The sequence below is a fragment of the Cariama cristata genome, unplaced genomic scaffold, assembly GCF_000690535.1.
Source record: "Cariama cristata isolate BGI_N322 unplaced genomic scaffold, ASM69053v1 scaffold15231, whole genome shotgun sequence".
NCBI classification, from domain to species: Eukaryota; Metazoa; Chordata; class Aves; order Cariamiformes; family Cariamidae; genus Cariama; species Cariama cristata.
The window spans coordinates 9,834-30,542 of NW_009597668.1; the positions used below are offsets into that span (position 1 = coordinate 9,834).

A 20,709-nucleotide genomic window follows, 5' to 3' on the forward strand; every position below is an offset into this window, starting at 1 on the left:
AAAATAAAAAGCAGGACTACAGCACTGACCAGCTGCAAGGGAACTTGGATTTAATTCACCTAGCAGACTAAGTTGATTCGTGTTAAAGAAATTACTGTAAAAAATTCCTCTTCCGCTCAGGTTCTGTCATGAGGCTGGTAACCAAAATTGTGTGTTTTATCTGGGCATCCGTGCTGACAGGGAGGAAATAGGGTGCTATTGCACACAAATACACGATATCACACAGTATAGTTATGATAATAAGTGCCTCAAGGAGGAGTCGAAAGGGCACGCTCTGTTTTCAGAAAGGCTTAATCCACCTACAACGAAGAGAATGTAGTAACAGGCATGTTTGCACTCTCAACCTTCTCCATCCTTATTTACAGAAAAAGTTCTAGCTATTCCTTACAGCCAATCCAGGATTAGACTTTTATGTGTTGCTAATGGTTTGCATATAATTCAAAGCCAATCACTCTCAGGATCCCCTCATTTTTCTTTTTCTAACATGTATGTTTGTAGTCAGTGGGAGAGTCTGGATTTTCATGAACTATAATTTGAGCATGGCTCTCTTCTACTTTAGCCACATTCTGAAATCCCATCTGGTTTAGAACTGGGCATTAAAGGTAATCTCACATGAGTACAGATAGTCACCACATAAAAATAGAAACTTAAGCTGTAAGACGTTTACCGTGGCCATTTAAATGCACTATTTGCCTGAGTTCTGGTCACAAGCAAGACTCTGAACCTGAGAGATATAAATGTGAATAGAAAAAACAGTGACACTTTCTGCGTAATAACATGGGCGCCAATGGATCATTACCAGATGATGGCCCTGCCCCAGAGATGCACCATTACTACAGCAAATTTATGAGAGAATGCCCATCTGGGCTGCTTAGTCTGCATGAATTCAAGAAACTCTTGGGTCTGCGAGGGCTGGATCCACAGGGAGATACTTACATTAAACGAGTGTTTGATATCTTTGATCTGAACAAGGTAAACCTCCTTTTCTTTATTTCTTTAACCTCCTACTGTTGCTTTGTTTGTGAGTTGTAGCCTGCAGGCTCTTTTTGCTCTGCTCATAAAACTGCTGTTGTGGCAGGGTTGCCATTAAGGTGCACTAGAGGTGAAGAAGTGGGACTGTGCTTTGAGTAGGACTCTTGTTAGTATTTTCCAGGGGCACTTAAAAAATGTCAGGAAATAATTCTGAAAATGAGATGTAATTTGTAGTTAACTGCTGGTTCTTCTATTCTTTGCTTACCCTGTGCTTGTATATAAGCATATGAAAATATCAGTACGCTCAAATACAAAGTTAATAAGTTTCCACAGCAATGTTAGACAGGGGAAAATATGGTCTGCACTTAACCGATGATGAAGTGCAGCACAGATAAACAGATTTGCCCAAAGTACTGTATTGAACCTGTGGCAGAGAGGAAAATGTAACTCAGATGAGGAGATCACACTCATTGCCCACGTTACAAGACCAAACAGACTACCAAATGAAGAGTTCAAGTAGCTTCTCCAGGCTATTTTTCTAATTTACCCTCCCTGCTACGGCAACAACTGCTTGTGATTGCGATCAGCTCTCCATAATGTAGCTGTCTCCGAGGTAGACAATATATATGTTCCTTAGGTGTACAGACAAGGCCAAAGCCGTGGTCATCTGGTACTTGTGTGTAGCACCTTTTGCTAGGTGTAGAAGACCTTAGACCCTGTGGTTGTGAAAGGAGAGGGAAAAAGACATCAGAGGATCTAACAACTGGCAGACAAGGGTGGGCTGTTTTCTAGGTCTGTCTTGAGCACTGCCTCATGCTTGTAAGGTGTTGGAGCTGGCCACCTTGAGCCCTCTACTCATGGCAACACTGGAGTGTCCCAGGGCACTGCCTATTGGCACACGCTCTGCAGAATTGGAAAATCTTCAGATTCCGGATTAATGTAAAAGTGGGAAGAGTGGAAATAAAGCAGGTTTCAGAAAAAGCATTTGTTCACCCTTTGTTTGGCCACTGCCACAGCAACTCACTTAAACCAAAATGGGAACCCTCTGCTAATCGTTGATTCTCTATCTGGTGTTTCAGAGCTGTGTCACCCTGCTCTGCAGGCTGTCATCACTCTCATATATGAAGCAATCAAGTTGCCAGATAGCAGAGCAACTTTTCCCAGAAGAAGTAAAGGGCACGTGCTTGGAGGGACTTAATACATATGTTTTAAACATAGAGGGACAGCATGTATAGTGTGGAGGACAGAGAGGCGAGCTGTACTATGATAGTCAGCTAGAGAACATGTGGTCTCTTCAGCATGGCTTTCAAGATCACCATCCTGAAAGATCTCATCTGCCTCATCTGTGTGACTGAACTCCCTCTTTTACCAGGAACTGCACCATTCTGAACTTTACCTTATCATTGTCTTCATCCACATCTTCCTCAGATGAACCAAGATCAATCAAGGCTAAAGGACAGAAAAACAGGGTAATGGCCAGGAATTCAGTCTCACAGAAAAACTGCTTCATCTCCCATAATATTGCTAATCATCACACATGGAACACATCCTTGGGGGACAGCAGGGTATGGCTGTATAGTCAATACAAGAGAAAGCATTTCGCCCTACTGTCTTCTCCCATGTCTCTATTTCGTAATGCTTGGGGTCACAGCTTTCAGACCAATGAGGGGCGGCCTGTTTGATTACAACAAACTGAGTGGGTTGGAACAGCAGTCCCTCCACCAGAGAAGGCCATCTGTGTCCTGCACCAGCACCTCACCATGTGCCAAACAGGGACTGGGACACTCAGGTAAAGCAAAGCTATGCATTTGCCAGCCTTCACAGCTAAGGACTTTTCCAAACTATCACATGCATGGCCATGGACAGAGACCGTGATCCTTGAACACCTCTTGGAGGGTCTTAGCTTAGCACCTCTTCTAGTCCCTATAGGTATCCTTTTTTTTTCAGGTTTCATACTCAGGTTTGCTGAAAATTTCAGCTCTCTGTGTAATGTGGAGTTGCGCTGTGGTTATAGCAAGGAGATCCCAATCTGTAGATTAGCTTCCAAACTAAAAGAAAAATGGGGGGGGGGGGGGGAAAGGAGGAAAAAGGAAGAGGAGGGGGGGGGGGGGGAAAAGGCAGAAAAATGAAGCAGAGGAATGGGTATTAAACAACACAGCAGCTGGAATCAAGCTAGAGTGCAGCAAAGCTCAGAAATCTATGCTGATGGCTAGCCTGTGAGCATTTGTAAAGGTATGTCAGGTATTGAGAGGATCAACCTTGCTAGGGAAGGATGTCAGGCAGACAAAACTAAATCTGGCATATTTGAGACCAGCGGAGATTTTTATTCAGAATAAAAAATGGAAAGGAACAATTTAAGACATAAGATTTATATCCTGAGCCTACAACAGCTTTTTTACAGACCTTTATGGATTTGTTGTATTTTAATCTCTGTTCAGTATAATGATTGCTTTTCTGTTACCGTACAGCCTTTGTTTCTTTTCCTAACATGTTTAACAGTACTCTGTTTTCATAAGTTTAATTATATTTTTTTCCTTTATTACGAAGACTAATGACCACTATTTTTAAGGTATACTTTTAGAAATAACAGACATCAATCAAACACTTTTCAAGTACATGACTATGATGCTTTTTATGTGGTTAAGCTGAGAATAAAGTGGCAACAGGCCAGCCTCTCAGGGCAGGAAAAAGGAACGTTGTACGTTACTGATGAGGTAAAATAAGAGGATCCCCTTACTCCATACGCTCACTTTTTGTCCTATACCCTTTCTACAGCTTTTTATCCTCCCCGGGGTTTTTGGCAGAAATGTAGGATTTGATCCAGAAAAGTGCTTTTAGTTAAGTATAGATGCATGAAGAACAGTCAGTGGATGGCTGACTGGGAGTATCACTGTGGGCTCTGAAATGGCAGCTATGATTGTACAAATAAGGGGTCATTATCCTTCCATGACATTATGTAGAACATTTAGGCATTGTGCAATACTCAACAGTTGATAATCTTTCATCTCTAAGCCACAGAAGTTAATGGATGCAAGTGGCTGAATTCAGATTCAAGTGGCTGAATTCAGAAATAGTTTGGTCATTTGAGCTTTTGCTGACATCCACTCTCCTCCAGTACTATAGCAACTTCTCAGGTTTGTAGATCAAAATTTTATTTCCTTTTCCATTGTATTCTTGTCTGGTTGTTGTTTTCTAATAAAGGAGCCATTATCCCAGTGAGTGGTGAAGTATACAAAACCTCTTGACAGAAATTATTTCCTTTCTCTTAATAGTACCCTTTATATACAAGTGCTGTTTAGCTAGACAGCTAGCAAATTCGAACCTTCTCCCATGCTTCTCCCAGCTGACTTTTATAGATATACGACCTGATTTTTCCCTTATCTAACTTTTTGTGGCCAGAAAATACCACAGTTTAATAGTGGGGTTTTTACAGTTTAAAATTGTTATGACTTCTATTGCTGAAGCTTATATATAAAAGCATATAGTTTGGGGACTAGTTTACCATTGATCTAAATCTAAAGAAACTCATTCTGGAAAACTTAAGTCATTTAATAAGGTTTTCTACTCTCAGCATAAAATCTATTTTTCTCATGTAGGCTTCTGTTTTCTCACAAATAGGAATCTGCTCAGAAAGCTACGCCAAAGTGTTAGGCCTGAATCTACAATTCCAATTACAGCAGCCTAATGGTTCTTCCATTATGTTGGGGTCATCCATGCTTGGAGGTATTCTAACACAGAAAAAAATGATAAAAGACTTTTAAAAGGTGCATAGACTTTCTCTTCTGTGTTTCATGTATGCCCAATTTAAAACTGCTAGCAGGTAAAGTGTGGGATATCAAGCTCATAGGATGCCCATGGGACTTGAGTGACGTGGGGCAGTAATTACAGTTGTGAATTGCATTTCATGTCCTTGTTAGCCTTGCTGCCTCCAGCTGAAGTCTGTTACAGACATCCTTCTCCTACTCAGGATTTCCATTTCCAAAAAACAACATGCTAGTAAAGTGGAGACAGTTAAAAAGCAATTATGGCAGCGTGGTAGGTTTTTCTGACAATTTGTTGAAAGCCTAGTCAAAGCTTCTTTCACTCAAGTCATCTATAAAAATACCAACAGGAATTCAGTTGTAAGCCAAACCTTATCAGTCCCTGGATTTCTTTAGGTTGGAGATAATAGAGTAGTTCAGCTCCCCACTGATGGAAACAACTACGGTCAGCGGATGTACGACAGGGAGGGGTACATCTTCACAGCACAATTCAGTGTCACGTAGAGACTGAGGTTACCTCTGGTCTTGGCAGCAGGCAGGCCATGGAAGCTCAGAGCATTTCACTAACTTACCGTGCCAAAGAGGCAATGCTACTGTGGCTGTATGGCTTCTTGGACTCAGTTATCTTGCATGTTGATATATGGCAGAGCATAGTACCGTAGAGGAATTCAGGCCTCTGGCTCAACAGAGCGCACCTCTTCAATGTGTAAAAGCTAATTCCAGTCAGTGCCTTTTTCTGTTGGGGATTAGTGACATAGACTGTGTCCTAAAATCTTTCTTCTCAGGTACATACTAAATAAATGCTACCCATTTCTGGTGTGTCTCTTGTGCAGACCACCAGCTATTTCATAATTAGATGACCTTATACACCAAGTATGTAGATGTCCTTACTTTTTCCATGTTTCTTAAAAACAAGGGTTCTTAAAAAACAAGGGGTCTATGTCAAGACTTTTCATCCAGTCCTTGACCTCTTTCGGATGCTTTGCTAATAATTAAATAAACAAACAAACAGATAAATAAATATGGTAGTGAAGTTCGAAAGTTGTTCTTCATCATTTTTAGCTCCAGCGAGAAATAAAGATGCTGAACGTTCAGAACAGTAATTGCAAAGTTAACTTTCCTTGAGATTATCACGAGGAGTGCAGGAGGTAGCATTTAAGCAAACATTTTATTCATGACTCATACATTAATACTTGTAAGCATTATTTATACAATGGCATTGGCAGTATATTAAATGGTGGGTTTATCTTTTGCCACAGCTTTCCAATGAAAACCTCCAAAAATAATTCTTTTATTAAAATACAAGTACAACAGAGTTCATTTTTTAAAAGATTCCCTTTATTAGGCCATTTCAGGGAGAAATTATCTCAGTCTTTCTTCATCCTTAAGCTATTTGTAATACAAAAATGAAAAAGCTGCAACCACATACAAGTAAGCTGAATTCCTCCTGCTTTTTCTATTCCCTCTGCATCTCAGTTCTTGCATAACTGTCATGCAGTCCTAGTTCATGCAGCTTACAGATGAATTTTAGAGAGGAAACAGTTATATTTATCTAAAATACTTCAGTAGCTGCCAAGTATACTGACGTATATTTGGTTCTCTGTGAGAATATGTATCGTTATTTCAGAGAGATTATATCCTTCAAAATGAGGTTACACCAATGTTAAAGGAGAGAGCGTATCTAGAAAAATAACGTCTGGTGTACTCATAACAGATTGGAAGTGTTAGTTGCTGATAAACAGAACTAAGGAAACGTTCTACAGTCAGCACTGCTACTATTTAACACTTATCCTAAAAAACCTTCTTTCTTTAAATCAGGAACCCAAATCATTGTCATCCACTTCCACTGGCTTGCAGATAGGTTTTGCCACCACTAAAAATAAAAACTGAACACTGTAAGAATTGATTGATTGATCGATCAGGTTCTTAAGACCTGTGAAGAATAAAATTTGCACAGCCATTTAACATGTGAAGCAATGTACTGAAAACGGGATGATGCTGCTGTCGTTCTCTTACTGCTTATTTTGGCATTAATTGAAACTAGCTACAGGAGTAAATGTCTGTTGCTTTGTAAGAAAATTGGATTTTAAAAGGTAGGATATACCATGAAGAGTAAAGAAGATTAATAGGTATGTGGCACTGAAGGAAAATTATGCAAGTTCAAGGATTTTCTGTTAACATTTTATAAAGCGCTGGATAGTCTCCAACAGAGAACAGTATTTTCTGCTACGCTTCTTATGCAGAGATAAAGTTGGCAGATGCAGAAAAATGGACACTCTGCGCACAGCAAAGAGTTCAAGAAATCTTTGGATAAGGAGCCACCAACTGATGTCAATCTTTAATCATCTTTCTAGTTTGTGCTTTTTCATTTAAAATTTAAAGTAGTTCTGTGATAAACTAGAGTTCATCTGACATCGTTATGCAGATTAGAATTATAAAAAAGATTTTAAAAGGAATCCATTTTAAAATCTAAAGAAGAAAGTTAAAACAGGCTGTTTGATGTAGAACAGATAATAAGAAATGCAAAAATGTGTTACTTTAATAGAACTTCATCGTGTCAAAATGACTACACAGCAACGTAAACTAAACCTCAAGCTACATCTATCTTTTTTTTTTTTTTTTCCTGAAGAATAAGAGTTTTCCTTTGCTCCTTGTACTTTGCACAATGCTGACAAGTGTTGGGAGGCAGACCACCATTCCTTTTTTCTTCATCCTAGCTCCTTCTCCATTGTCCTGCTGTCTCTTTATAGTTCCGATTTTCAGATAGACTTTTCCTCATCTGATTCCGTGTTCTGGCTATAAATAGATGTTATCCTCTCCGGTTATAGGGACATGAGTAGGATTAGCCAAGTGTATCTTCTTAGGTATTGTAGTAGAAGGAAATGCAAATCACTTGGCCGTGAAATTCTCTATGAAAGCGGTGGGTGCTTTGGTGATTAACGTAACTCATTCTTCATTTGACTTTCAGTTGTTTTCTCCCTCCACTTTTTCCCTCTTCTTCAGAATTGTGAGAGACAGAGGAATATTATTTTTATCGATATGAGGCAACTAGTTGCTAGAAGACACTATTCTGTTAAAGATTGACATGGCCCAATTACGCAACAGTTACCTAGCACTACGTCATAGCTCCCTTCCACATTCTTACTGAAGGCAAGAGGAGCTCTTAAAAGATGAAATAAAATGACTGCTAGTGAGCAATACTTCAAACGCTACTCAGAACCTAAATATTAAGTGTTTCTACCTCTTGTGGGATTAATTATAATGGCTCAAGGTATTTTTGCTAACTTTCCTTTGCTGGAAAATTTGATCTTCAGCTGAGCTTCGTTTCTCAGGTTGTCTTGCTCTGATGTGTCCTCAGAACCAGGAATAGCTGCTGTGATATGAATTGTCAGGCTGCCTACAGAACTGACTAGACTGTTTGCTGCATCCTTACGTGTTTGCAAAGTTGACACAATAGAATTGAGTGCAATAGTTAATCGTTATCAAAAGGAGGGTAAAAGAGGATGATAATTATAGAAATATTTTCCCAAACTTTCCTGAACAACTTTCCTCTTTTGGTATCCTAAGTCTTCAAATAGCTGTGCAAACATAAGTTCAGCTGCACACATAATTTTAGGGATGTCTTCAGGCTGAAGTGACTCTCCAGACAAGTACACTTTTCTTAGCTTACTCCCAGCCACCTTAATCAAGGCAGTAAGGTTGCAGCAGCACCATCTGCATTACAGACTACACTTTGGGGCCAAGAGCCATACAAGCTGGTATTGTGGTTGGCAAGACATGCTCCATTTTATGCTACTCCTTTTCCACCGTTCTTGTGTTGGCCCAGCACATGTCGATAGCACTACCACTTTGCCCAAAGAAGTCTAACTCTTGTTTTTTCTGGTTTTGAACCCTTTTTCACTCTCACAATTGCCTCTAATTAAGTCTCCACAACAAGAAATACTTAGAAAACTTATGCTATAATAATGTGTCATTACCAGCTAAAAGTCTGCATTAACTGCATTAAAAGTCTTCATTAAAATCATCGTTTGCTTAATGTCAGTACAGATGAATTTTTGACTATAGGATTTGATGGTACAAGTTATGATCTAAAAGTTTTAGACCAGAGGTAACTCCCCAGTAGTGGCACAGCACCACATCAAGTGTAGAAGGCTGATTCTTTATATGGGATATTAAAGTGAGGTCCATCTCAGATTTCTGTTAGAGCATTGTAGAATTCAGTGGCTTTTTTTTGCATTTCAAAAAGGGTAACCTGAATGTCCAAGAAATTATATCTTTAAAAACAAAATTTCAAACTACGCACGTAGGCAGGTGCTAATAGAGTAACATTCCAGTTGCATTTTCCTTGCATCGCAGTCTTGATGCTTAGCTGGACTGGATGAAGGTACGCGATGGGGCAGCGGTACCCACAGTGCACAGCACCGTGTGTCCCCACCTCACTCCCTGCCATCTGTGCACAGCGTGTCCAGGCTCACTGCATTTGCAGGAGAGATTTGCTGCACTTGGGCAGTAGGTCCATCACACTGTAGATCATGGCTGGACCAAAGACATGGTTTGTGTGTGGCGCAAGGCCAGCTGTACTACATCTACCAAGGCTTTGGCAGCTGGCTGTCTGGAGTCTCCTTTCACACAAGGACCCAGCAGCTGAGATCCACAGGTTCAGAAAACCCAGCCCATAGGTCCTGTATGAAGCTGTAACGCCAACCACCGCACAAGAGACCTAGAGAAAATGAATCACTGCATCAGATACAGAGAAATCAGTGGCAAAAAGTACTGGCAATAAAAATTAAGCACTTAGAGGTTTGGTCAAGTGGTTCTTTGTTTTAATGTTTTTTCCTTGTTTTTTCTTTAACATGGATTAAATTTTTATCACATACATTTTTACTGAACGTCCTGCAGAAACAAATGTAGCAAAACTCAATACGAGTCAGTATAGAAAGGGAGGAATACGAAAGAATGATGAAGTTCAATTTTATTTAAAAATAATCTTCACCATCTACCATTACCAGCTAAGACTGTAATTTTGTCACGTTACATGAATAGGCAATGAAGATTAACTTTGCACAATTAATCATAATTACTTTTAAGTACTACTTGTTAAATTACGATGTAGATAAAGGGGAAAGTAATTTTAATGAGAAACAGTTCAGGAATCTGCTTCTTTTATTTAAAGACATTTTAAGTATTTTTTTAAAGTGTAACTGTTTTTTTCTATATATTTCCTTATTAATTATGAATAGAGCAGTCAAGAGGCTACCCCAGGTTTACATTGTCGTCTTTTTTCCCCTTTATCATTTATGTGCTACTTTGAAACATCCAAAAATACACAATTGTGATTCATGCATTTGCTGGTAGAAACAATGTTGGTGAACCACACTTAGGAAATGACAATTGCAGAAAAAATGCAGCAGAAATCGGATGATCTGTTTTAACTAACTTGGCCGCAAACTCATGTAATGACAATAAATTGGTAACTGCTTTCCTGTGACAAAACATGATCTGTAATCTCCCATTTTTTACAGAAATAAAAAATGCCTACTAGGTAAAGAAGGTAGAGAGTATTAACTTTTTCCTTCTTGAGATCCTTTATCTGATAATACCAAGTAGTTTAACGAATGACAGTGTATGCGTTTAACTTTTAGGAGCCTTCTTGCATATATCCCTTGAGACATTAATTCCTAAAAACACTATCTAGAGACATCCAAGATAATCTGCCAAATAGAGCATCTTGGCCGCTAGAAGAGATGTATGTCTTTAAACTGTTTTAAGTGTTTTTCCTGGAGGTTTGTCCTACTACAATCTTGGGTTTGTCAAATAAGAAAAATTCATTTGAATTGTCAGCAAGAAATTAGCTGGAAAATGTGTTATGTGGCCATGGCTGAGTTTTTTTTTTTTTTCTGTCTTGCCTAGCACTTTGTCTTAAGTTGGGAAAGCTGCTCCTAAAAGCACAGGCAGAGGCTCAAAATTAGGGGTGCAGGAAGCTGAATCCCCCACGCAGGAGATGATGGCAGAGGGCTAGGTCCTTGAGCACATGCCTGCCTTCAGCACAGACCCAGCCCGATGCCTTGGTGATCTCCCTGTCTCCCTGCTTTTCCAGTAATCTTGAAAGAAAATTGTGAGTGATGGCTGGGAGTTGGGGGGTAGTTGTTAATTTTAAAGAAATTAAATTGTTTGTCATCTTAACATTTTAGATTTCACTAGGTTTCACCAGGGGAGCCTACAAGCCTGAGCCAGGACACATAGCTGGCTCTGCATTTCCAACTCCTCTAACACGAAGGTTCTAAGTCCCCAAATCTCACAGGTCCTCTTCATCTGGGCAAAGCAGAATCTTGTGTAACAGCCTGGTCAATACACTCTTGTCTCTTAATATAGCAGTGGGTACACCACTATCACAAAACCACTTAACGATCTGCAGCTCCTAATTCCCTGCTTCATTCTTCATCCTTATCTAATAGCCTTTTCCTGCCAAGAGTCTCCCCCCACCCCATGACAAATGCCAGCTTTGTTTACTTAGGAAACTGGTGATTCTGGCCATAGCCCCTAGGGGATCTGGAGCTCTCTCCAACCCCCAAACTCCAACATCAGACCTTAGAGACGTGCCAAAGCAACTGAGTCACAAGTAGCTCTGTATTTCTTCAATAATGTGTATGCAACCTTTGAGGAACAGCTGGAAGTCTTCAGAAGCAAAAAGAATACAAGGAAATGGAGCTAAATGAATCCTCCTTTAGGTTTCTGAGGGTGGAGAAAGCAGCACTGTATTTGAAATGGGGTCTAGAGAGAAAGAGAGGAGCACATAGGATTAGCTATAAATTTCACAGTTATTCTGAGCTGTTGTAATCTGCTGTTTGCCTCCTCCCTCTGCCTTATGAGGTTTAAGTAGTATTGTGAAAGACTGGGGGTGGGGAGGGAAGGTGGCTTAACATCCTAAGCCCTAGGTTTGAAATACCTAGACTATCTATATTTGCACACTTGCTAATCCTGATAAAGCCTGTTGAGGACTTCTTCTGGTGTTTGGTTGAGTTTAGAGATTTTTCAGGAGCAAATTTTGGAAACAAGACACTGCTTGTTGCATATAGAGTCTTGGTAGAGTCCTCAGTGCTCCAAGTAAAACAAAGACTTGACTCAGTGGAGGGTTTTGCAGGGACAGAAATCGCCCCTTTCCACATGCACAGCCGCGGTGTGTGGCAGGAGAAGGCTGGCTATCCCAGTAGCGCTGCATCAACACTGCTAGGAAATCACCCTCCGGTACGAGCTAGGCAGCCAAAATACTGAGTTCAGATCATTCTGGCCCAACCTTGAATTACCGTGCCGTTTAAGGTCAGCTGTTTATTCATAACTGACAAGTCAATTATTTTTAATCTGTATTCAAATAGTTTGAAGCTGTGAGAGTTTTTAAGGACCCATGAAGATTAGGAATGCTATTCTGGGAACCAAAGGATAATGCCCTCCTACTGCTCTGGGGCTGGGGTATTAACTCCTGTTGTGTAACGCTATTTTACGCCGTTTCCAGAGCAGGTACCCGGTGAGCCTACCCCAGCTGGCTCTGCCCATTTGGGCAGGGAAGGGAAGCAGGACTTCACCGTCCCTCCAGATGCCCATGGTATCCCAGTGTAAAGGGTTGCAGCTGAGGAAGGCAGGGCCAGTGCCATAGAGACAGGGAAAGTAAGCCTTCACACACAACAAATGCATCCATCACCCAAATCTGCCCCGTACCCTAAGCTCCTAAATAAGCAGGCTTCACCAGCATTATCTCCATTTAATAAAAATACTAGAAATTTGCCCTTTGGAATAGTAAGACTAAAGCACTAGAAGTAAATTATTTATATCTTCCACCACTGGTAATCAGCTCTGCTTATTATGTTGTTGGGTGTTTTTTCAATTTTATTTTATTATTATTTACTATTTTTATGGTAGCTCTTTGCTTGTGAATTACTGACTTCCTAAAGAGCAACAGATACTTTACTGTGTGTGCTGCAGAGAGTGAAGCTTTACAGAACCCGGAGATACGTAAGGACCTATCTAGATACTTGTATTGTGAATGGTTATAGAGCAGCAGATGGGTAAATCAGCATGGCAGTATTCTTTTAAGAACATCATAACCCATTTATTGTATTATTTGTTGTGCTCACAGAATCACAGGATGATCTTCATAGGTTACTGTTATGATTTTTTTTCATTATTTAATGTACTACTCTGAGGCTTTTGGATGCTCCTGTAAAAAGCATAGTATCTCTCTTTATCTGAGAAAGCTCTCTATATGTGTAACAAGGCTGCTACAGCCTTCTGCATGACATAAATGTTTTCTTTTCTACCTACAATGTATGCTTTTTAGCGTAGAAAGGAAAACCAGTACATTTCTCATCAATGCGTTTGTGCAATGCTTCTGGTTCCATATCACGTAAACAGATGTGTCTGCCTTCTCAATATTTCTATTGCTGGTGCGCTGGCTGCTGAGGTTAACATGTTGCCGATGGCCTTTGCATGTCTACAGAACGTAGCTGGGGCTTTCCTGGCAACTACAATTTCTCTGAGGTCTTTTTCAGAGGTGGGAGATTTTGACCTTGGCCTTCAGTCCCTTTCTGCTTGGGACAGGCCAAACAATCCACCAGATCAGAATTACATACCCAAACATATTAAGCTGATTATTACGCTGTCCAAGCTTCGGATATTTTGTCAGAGCAACAACAGTGACACTGAGACACAGGAAGTAAGCACGTAAAATACCATTTTCCAAAATCCAAAGTGAAATGTAAGGGAGAAAGAAGAAAATTAATCTGATCATAGGGATCCACCAAGCCTAAAATTAATCTGTAGTTTCAATAAGTAGTATGAAATGCAATAAAAAAGCAGCAATGTGAAATACATCTAACCACATTCTTAACAGATCTATGAAATCAGATGACAGAAATGTAATTAGCAAAATAAACCTTACCCTCCAGTAAAATACTTGACGAGATGCTTCTTGAAATAATACTTGCAAAATTGAAATTCAAGCTGGTGTGCCAAAGAGAAGCATAAAGTTTGTGCTATGTGACGTGTCACTTTTGGTAAAGTATCTGCTTTTAATACTGGGCCTAATCTTGTTTGAATACTCTGTGCAGTTACTGTCAAATTTCATTTAATCCCAAACAGTGGTTGAATGGCGTCTTTGCCTTTGCGGCATTTGCTGTGATTGCAATTAGGGTAAATTCAGCAACTGCAGCAGAACCCGCACAGAGAGTCTGTGAAGCAAGGGTCAGTCTGCACAACTTACGCACGCAGCATTTCAGCACGTAGAGTGAATCCAGTGTGTTTGAAACGTTGGATTTACCTCTCAGGTGCCACTCTGCCAAACAGCCTTGCACAGAAGTCAAAACAAGCACTACAAGTATGGCAATGAGTTGCAACACACCCTTACAGGATTTCTTTTCCTTCAGTCTAGTACAGTCTTGAGGACAGATTAATGCCTGCTGATTGCAAAACCTCAACCGGCAAGACGTGTGTTGATATATGACAATAAAAACAACTAACATGCTAAACCTACTAGATACTTATCCAACCTTCTCTTCTCAACAACAGGCCATCTGAAACTGATGATAGTCTTTCCAAGGTTTTCCAAGCAATTGGATTCTGACCAACGTAAAGATCACAAGATTAAATTTACCAGCTGTTAATTCTTTTTATATGCACATAAGAAACAGTTGGAGCAAGTCCTCTTCAAATTCAGCAACTGTTTCTTCCATCCTCATCACATTTTTACAGAAACAGAGGAACCTGACCATGGAGGTCTGTCCTTGACAGGCTTTCATCAGTAGCTTCAGAGAAGGAAGCAGAAAATATGGAATTAAATTGATCTGAAATGCTCCTTCCCTATGAATATGCCCCAATGTTCACTATTTAGAAACTATGTTATGACTTTAAGGCTTTACATACCATGCAAAATGTATTAGTCAGAGAGACCTGATGTTTATATGGATAAACCACAATACCTGGGGTTTGTGCCAGGTTATTGGTTACCATGTACAACATTTACTATGCAATCTCTCAGATGAATAACACCTGCAACAGCTCTGTTGCACTGGAAATCATCCATTGCTCTGCAGGACCCATATGAATATAAGCAACTCTGCCGTAGACAACTCATTAGCACCAAACCAGATATCCCAAACTCCCTCTTTTTGCATGTGGAAATCTGTCACAAAACTGTTTTTCTCCTCCAAAAATGTCAATAATAATTGCTCAGAATAGACTTGCCTCCCACTGCCCCCAGCTTTCAGGGGAGAGCAAAACTGTCTGTGCTAACACCCCTTCCTATAGTGCTACCAGTTGAACGCATCCTTTTTAAACACCACAGGAGATTTCTGCGTTAAGGTACTTTATAAATCAGTGCATATTACAGTGAATTCAATGCCCTGTTTCTGTGAAATTGCCAGAATGAACAGAAAACCAACATTGTTAAATAGTGGGTTTTTTTCTCTCTCTCTCTTAGGACGGATTTATAGACTTCTTGGAGTTCATAGCTGCAATAAATTTGGTTATACGAGGAAAAATTGACCAAAAATTGAAATGGTATTTTAAGCTATACGATGCTGATGGAAACGGATGTATTGACAAAAAAGAACTATTAAGCATATTCACGGTAAGCAAGTTATGACCAATAGCAAGAGCATTTGACGAAGTGCATTGCTCCTGAAACAGAGGTTCATCATGTGTTGTAAATGGATTGTCTGCACTTTACCTAATGTTTTACAGTTGTAAAATCAGAATTGTTCTGGCCAGCGACACTCCTGCCATTAGTTTCTTGCTTATTGAAGTAAACATATCTAAGAAGTATTTTACCTTAACCCATAGTTCTACAGATATACTGCTTTACTGAAAGTGAAAAACTGCAGAGGCAGTAGAGAGGTTATTGTGATAAACTATACTATAAGGCAGGGTAGAACTGAAGCAGCATAATGAATAAAACTGCTGGTTACAACTGTTTGTGCCAGTCTATCGTGGAAAACTGGCTTCTCAAACTGAACTTGCTGCAAGAAACAATATAGATATCATCATGATATTCCAATATTTTAATTTTTTGGAAAGGCTTTTAGATTTGTCTACTACAAATGCCATTGCCCTGTTTTAAAATTAGATTGGGGAAATTTAATTTTACATTAAAATCATGCAGTGACATTTAGATACAAATATTGTAGAAAATTTTGCACAAATTGGGTCCATTTCAAATCCATAAAACCAAAGCAGTGAAATTCTTTCTTTAAAATTATTTCTGGATTTTTCAACTTGCTCTAGTGAAATAATATTTTGCACTTCAGTAGCTGCTTCCACCCAAAAGGTATTATAGGGTTCCTTGAAAATATGAATGACTTAACACTGCTCCCTAAATGTACAGGACTCATTGTAGATCAAGGTTTTGTTGCAGGGAGCATAAAATCTAAATAGGCATTTAATGTCATAACAAACAAGGAACATACTTTTTCTCAGTTCTGTATTACTGTTGGTGCCTGGCTAGTCACTGTTAGGGACTTTCTAGAGCTGCTGCCCAAATTAAAAGGAACTGGAGCCAGATGGAGCCACGGGGTCAAAAAAATAAAGCTGATGCATCACCTTCTAAAGAGCAGTTTTCTGAAGGTGGGAGAAGCAGCTGCATCTCCCAGATGTCTTCTCATATAAGACTAATGACATCTTTCTTTTGCAGATATTCTCCATCATTTTTCACCCAGAGGCAATGAGGCAACTGTGTTTTGTCTTGGGCTTTATCCGAAAAGAGAATTAAAATCCTTTTAATGTAAAGAAGATTTCTTTTTCAGCTTACCTGGTTTTAAAACCAATTTAAGCCTTTGTGTGTTTTCTTCTCTTTTGGAGTGTCAGACCTTTAACTTAAACCTGCCTCAATCGTTTGACCTAGGCGAGATTAAATTTGGTGGGCTCTAAACAAAAATAAAAATACAGGCTCATAGCCATTAGGGACCCTGCTTATACTAAGCATCAGTAAACAAGGGTTTGTCTAAAAAGATATGTCATATCTGAGACATTAATTTAAATCACAGAAGTCCTATTAAAACTTCATCTGTCCCTACAGCTATGCAAACTTTAGACCAGCAGATCATTATCAACCATCAAAATTCCTTCCAGACAACCAGGCCCCCTCTCAATGCCTAGTTATTTTATTTTATTATTTAAGGTGATTCTGTGGTAGTCAGTGACCCAAGTACTTCAGGAACTACTGCTTTACTCTTAGCACTACAACAAATTTAACTGTGGTAGAGGAACAACTTTCTTCTGAAGACTGCATCATGGTCAGACATGTAAAACAACAGTATCTAAAGTATGTACCAAGTGTAGCATGTACTACACTTAGTAGTATGTTGTATGCACTTAGTACACTTAAGTATCTAAGGTATGGATTAGTAATAAAAACAAGATTATGTAGCTATTTTTGTAAAATTCTTGCTGCCTTTTGGAAGTCATTTGTGCGAAGTAAGATAAAGACAGTGATGGTCAAGAATTCCAAATCAGTGCTGAATAGATTTAACTTATGTTTTATTTAAGTATGTGTTCTAACATAATACCAGGAATACTGGAAGAAACAACTGGCACATATGGTGAATTATCCTACACAACACAGTTCATCTCAAGATAATTCAGGTGTAGAAAACCAGATTCTATAGTATGCCCATTACAGAACATATATGCATGTGTATTTATAAACATATATGCACATATTTTCCTAGTCCCTTACTACTTGGGATATTGAGTTTGAATCTAACTCTGTAAACACATGCTTGTTGCATCTGAACCACCGGCTATTAACATATAGGCTCCTATTTTATTAACTCAAATGATCACCATAATGCAAAAACTACTGTCGCAGTGAATGGGACACAATTTTGCAAAAATGCTCATTTATACCTTTATTCCAAATACTGGGTCATTTTGCCCCAGAAAAAGTAGAGGGAAGCTTCCGGTTTCCTTAATTTCTTTGGAGGACAAGTAAATTCTGCCAAATTCCAGGACTGCTGGTCTGACTTTATTTGTGATTACTAAGTTAAACATGTCTTAACAGAAAAATGACTTAGACTTTCTCTGCATATGCTTTCAGCTGTGAAAAACAATACTATATTTAAACCACACAGACCATAGAGCACTCTCCAAAGACACTGAACTCTCTAGGGTCAGATAAAAATGCTGGTGTGGAATCTAAAGTGTACTGCAGAGCAGAGGTGCCACATGGTTTCAGAAGACCTTCAGAGATATGTAAATTAGTCTGTAATCTTCAGGCTGTGCTATGTTAATTAAATTTCCAATCCTCATTACTGAAGATTTACTTGAAATAGCTATTTATTTAACGATTTTTTGAAAGGGTTGGTGAACTAAAGAGCTGCATCGCAATTACTGTGGTTGCTAGTGTATTGTTTTCACAACTTGATGGAAAAAAGTCTGAAGGAACTTTCTGCATTTCTGCCCTCAGGCTATCCAGGCTATTAACGGCCACACCAGCATGTCTGCCGAGGAGTTCACAAACATGGTATTTCAGAAGATCGATGTGAACAATGACGGTAAGAATCCAGGTTTTGTTGGCGTTGGCAGGGATTTTCCTCCATAAGGAAGTGTGAGATCAAAAGGGGAGTTGAAGACACTATTGAGGAACTGACCATTTTAGATTAACTGAAAGCCTGAATCTGTTCTTCTTTACCCATACTACTTCAGTTTTACAGTGAAGTGTAGACCAACTGACTCTATTAAGCGGACACAGGAATTACATGCAGTAGGGGCTAAAACATGGAGGTCTTGCACTGTTCATCCAAAATCTGGTTGCACAGTAAAATGAAGGTGTGATCAAGGGATTTCTTTTTTTAGTATATTTGTGTTGGCTTGATCTATCTAAAATGGAGAAGAAAGCCAATTAAGATGCATGGTTGCACATGCTCTAGCATGTTCTAAAGATTGAGGAGCGTATTGGATGTTCCTTGAAGGCTGATTGTTAACACATGCTAAGACACATGCTACTGTTTTTTCCCAAGATAGCTAGATTAAGCCAATTCAACTTGCATTTGGAAACTAAAACTTTAATTCACTGATTCAGAGTTGTTTCTAATAGAAAACTTGTCACGTGAATGTCTTCCCTCATACTTCTAATCATGAAGATCCTCCTTCCACTGGCAATTTGTTTTATATAAATGACTACAGCCATTGACAAATTAGGAATATTAGGAAAGCATTGCAGACCAAAATCATATCCCAGCCAGGAATTTTGGATATTTTTTTGTTGTTCATTTTTCTGGTCTTATTGGGTGTATTAAGGTTACTTTTTAAAAAAAAAAAGTTGTTTGCGATATATAATCAGAGTATACACAGTGATCTTGTAATGCATGTGAATAATTCACAGAGGATTTTTTTCCCTACCTGCTTGGCCCATCTTTTGGGTGAAGGCAAATTACCAGAGGACTCTAAATAACATATAGTTAGATTCTAGAATCTAACCCCAGTTCTATGATTGTTTGTACTTTGGCCCCCACTTTGACCATATGTTTACTGCAAGTAGTAATTGTATCTGAGTTAGACCATCAGCTGAAAAATTAACTTTTGTGTCTTACGTTTTAGCAATGAAATGCCAGAACATGAATTATTCACATTTATCTTCATAATACTCCCATTTCAAACTGCTTTCCATAGTTAGTTATTTTTTAGACAGCGGCAAAGCAGCACGACTAGCTCCACCCGAGGAATGAGACAAATTTTACCAAGTTTAGTTTAAGCTATGCTACCTCCTTGCAGTTTCTCATTAAAGAAAAGAGCAAACAGACAACTAAGTTGCAATGACCTTCCTCACATTCTAATACAAGAAATAATGCCATGGTTGTAAGGAGCAATTCTTAAAGCAAATCTCCTGATGGCTTTGCAATTTATTTTCATTAGCTCAAGGAAATTTGAGACCCATCACGGTAGCAGTGAGTCTGGGCATGCCAGTGTAACCACATCTCACTGGTAACTGTAGTGGTTTTTGTATGCTCCCATGCTGGTATTGGTACTTTGAAATATATAGCCTGGGACCAAGAAGAGGGAATTCAAGACCAGTTGACCTGCATAAGCAGGAAAATGATGCAGCATGTCCATCTGACGAGTTCAGGAACCCCATCCACCCAAAGACCTCAGTCAGAGGCAATACAGAGGGACGGAGATGGGAAGTAAGAGGAGTGCATGGGACAGGTGGAGAGATTGGAGGAAGCGAGTGGATGAGTGGCAAAGCAGGAGGATGCAGACAAGTACAGAGATGGCTTGTTCCGCCTCTGCCCCTGGGATGGCTGTATAAGGGCACTGGTGTTGAAAGAGGAGGCACAAACATCCTCAGGGCACTGCATGCCAGCCCCTGGACAGGGTCTTACTCCTCTCACTGAAGCCTAAGAGCCAGGACTCCTGTCAAATGACATCTTTCCACTTTAATAGTGTGTGTATGAGCCTGCTCACCAGTGCAGTGAGGACCCATATGACTAAAGAGGAAGCAGCTTTTACTGCCCATGGGTAGAAAGTGGTTTTCACATTTTTCAAATGCTGATCATTTTTCTTCTTCACATCAGATGACGTTCCAAGGTTGCCATGAACAAAAACCAAAACACAAAAAAACCCCGGGGAGTACTTAAATCCGAAAATAGCCAAAAGTCATCTAGCTAAGCATTCACCAGAAGTGCATGCGACTTGAATTGCTGCTCCCCTGCACCCTGGGGCCCTAACTCATCCAGCTATTCTCCTCTTTGCCTGGCCTCTTGTCATTTCGTATTTCAGTGAGAAATCATTCATTGTTGTGATTTTAACAAGAAACTTTAAACTGTTCTCAGGGGAAAGAACCAAGTTCTTCCTATTAAACCAAGCTCTGTTTCCCCTCTCCGAGAAAAACAGTATCACTGGCATAACTTCTAACCAGAGAATTGTATACACTCCTGCTATGCAAGCAGATACATGCCCAGGACTGGCCTTTGCCTTTGCTGACAGGGAAGAA

The 20,709-nt window shown here is 39.5% G+C and overlaps 1 protein-coding gene across 1 annotated transcript in view; it reads left to right on the plus strand.

Annotated features, from left to right (window-relative positions):
* The first annotated feature begins 777 nt into the window (after positions 1–777).
* Positions 778–20,709, plus strand: part of GUCA1C (guanylate cyclase activator 1C) — a 20,739-nt gene continuing 807 nt past the window's right edge. The window contains exons 1-3 of the mRNA XM_009709000.1: positions 778–972; positions 15,202–15,351; positions 18,184–18,271. Of these exons, the coding sequence (XP_009707302.1) occupies positions 778–972; positions 15,202–15,351; positions 18,184–18,271 (433 nt within the window). The remainder of the gene's footprint in view (positions 973–15,201; positions 15,352–18,183; positions 18,272–20,709) is intronic.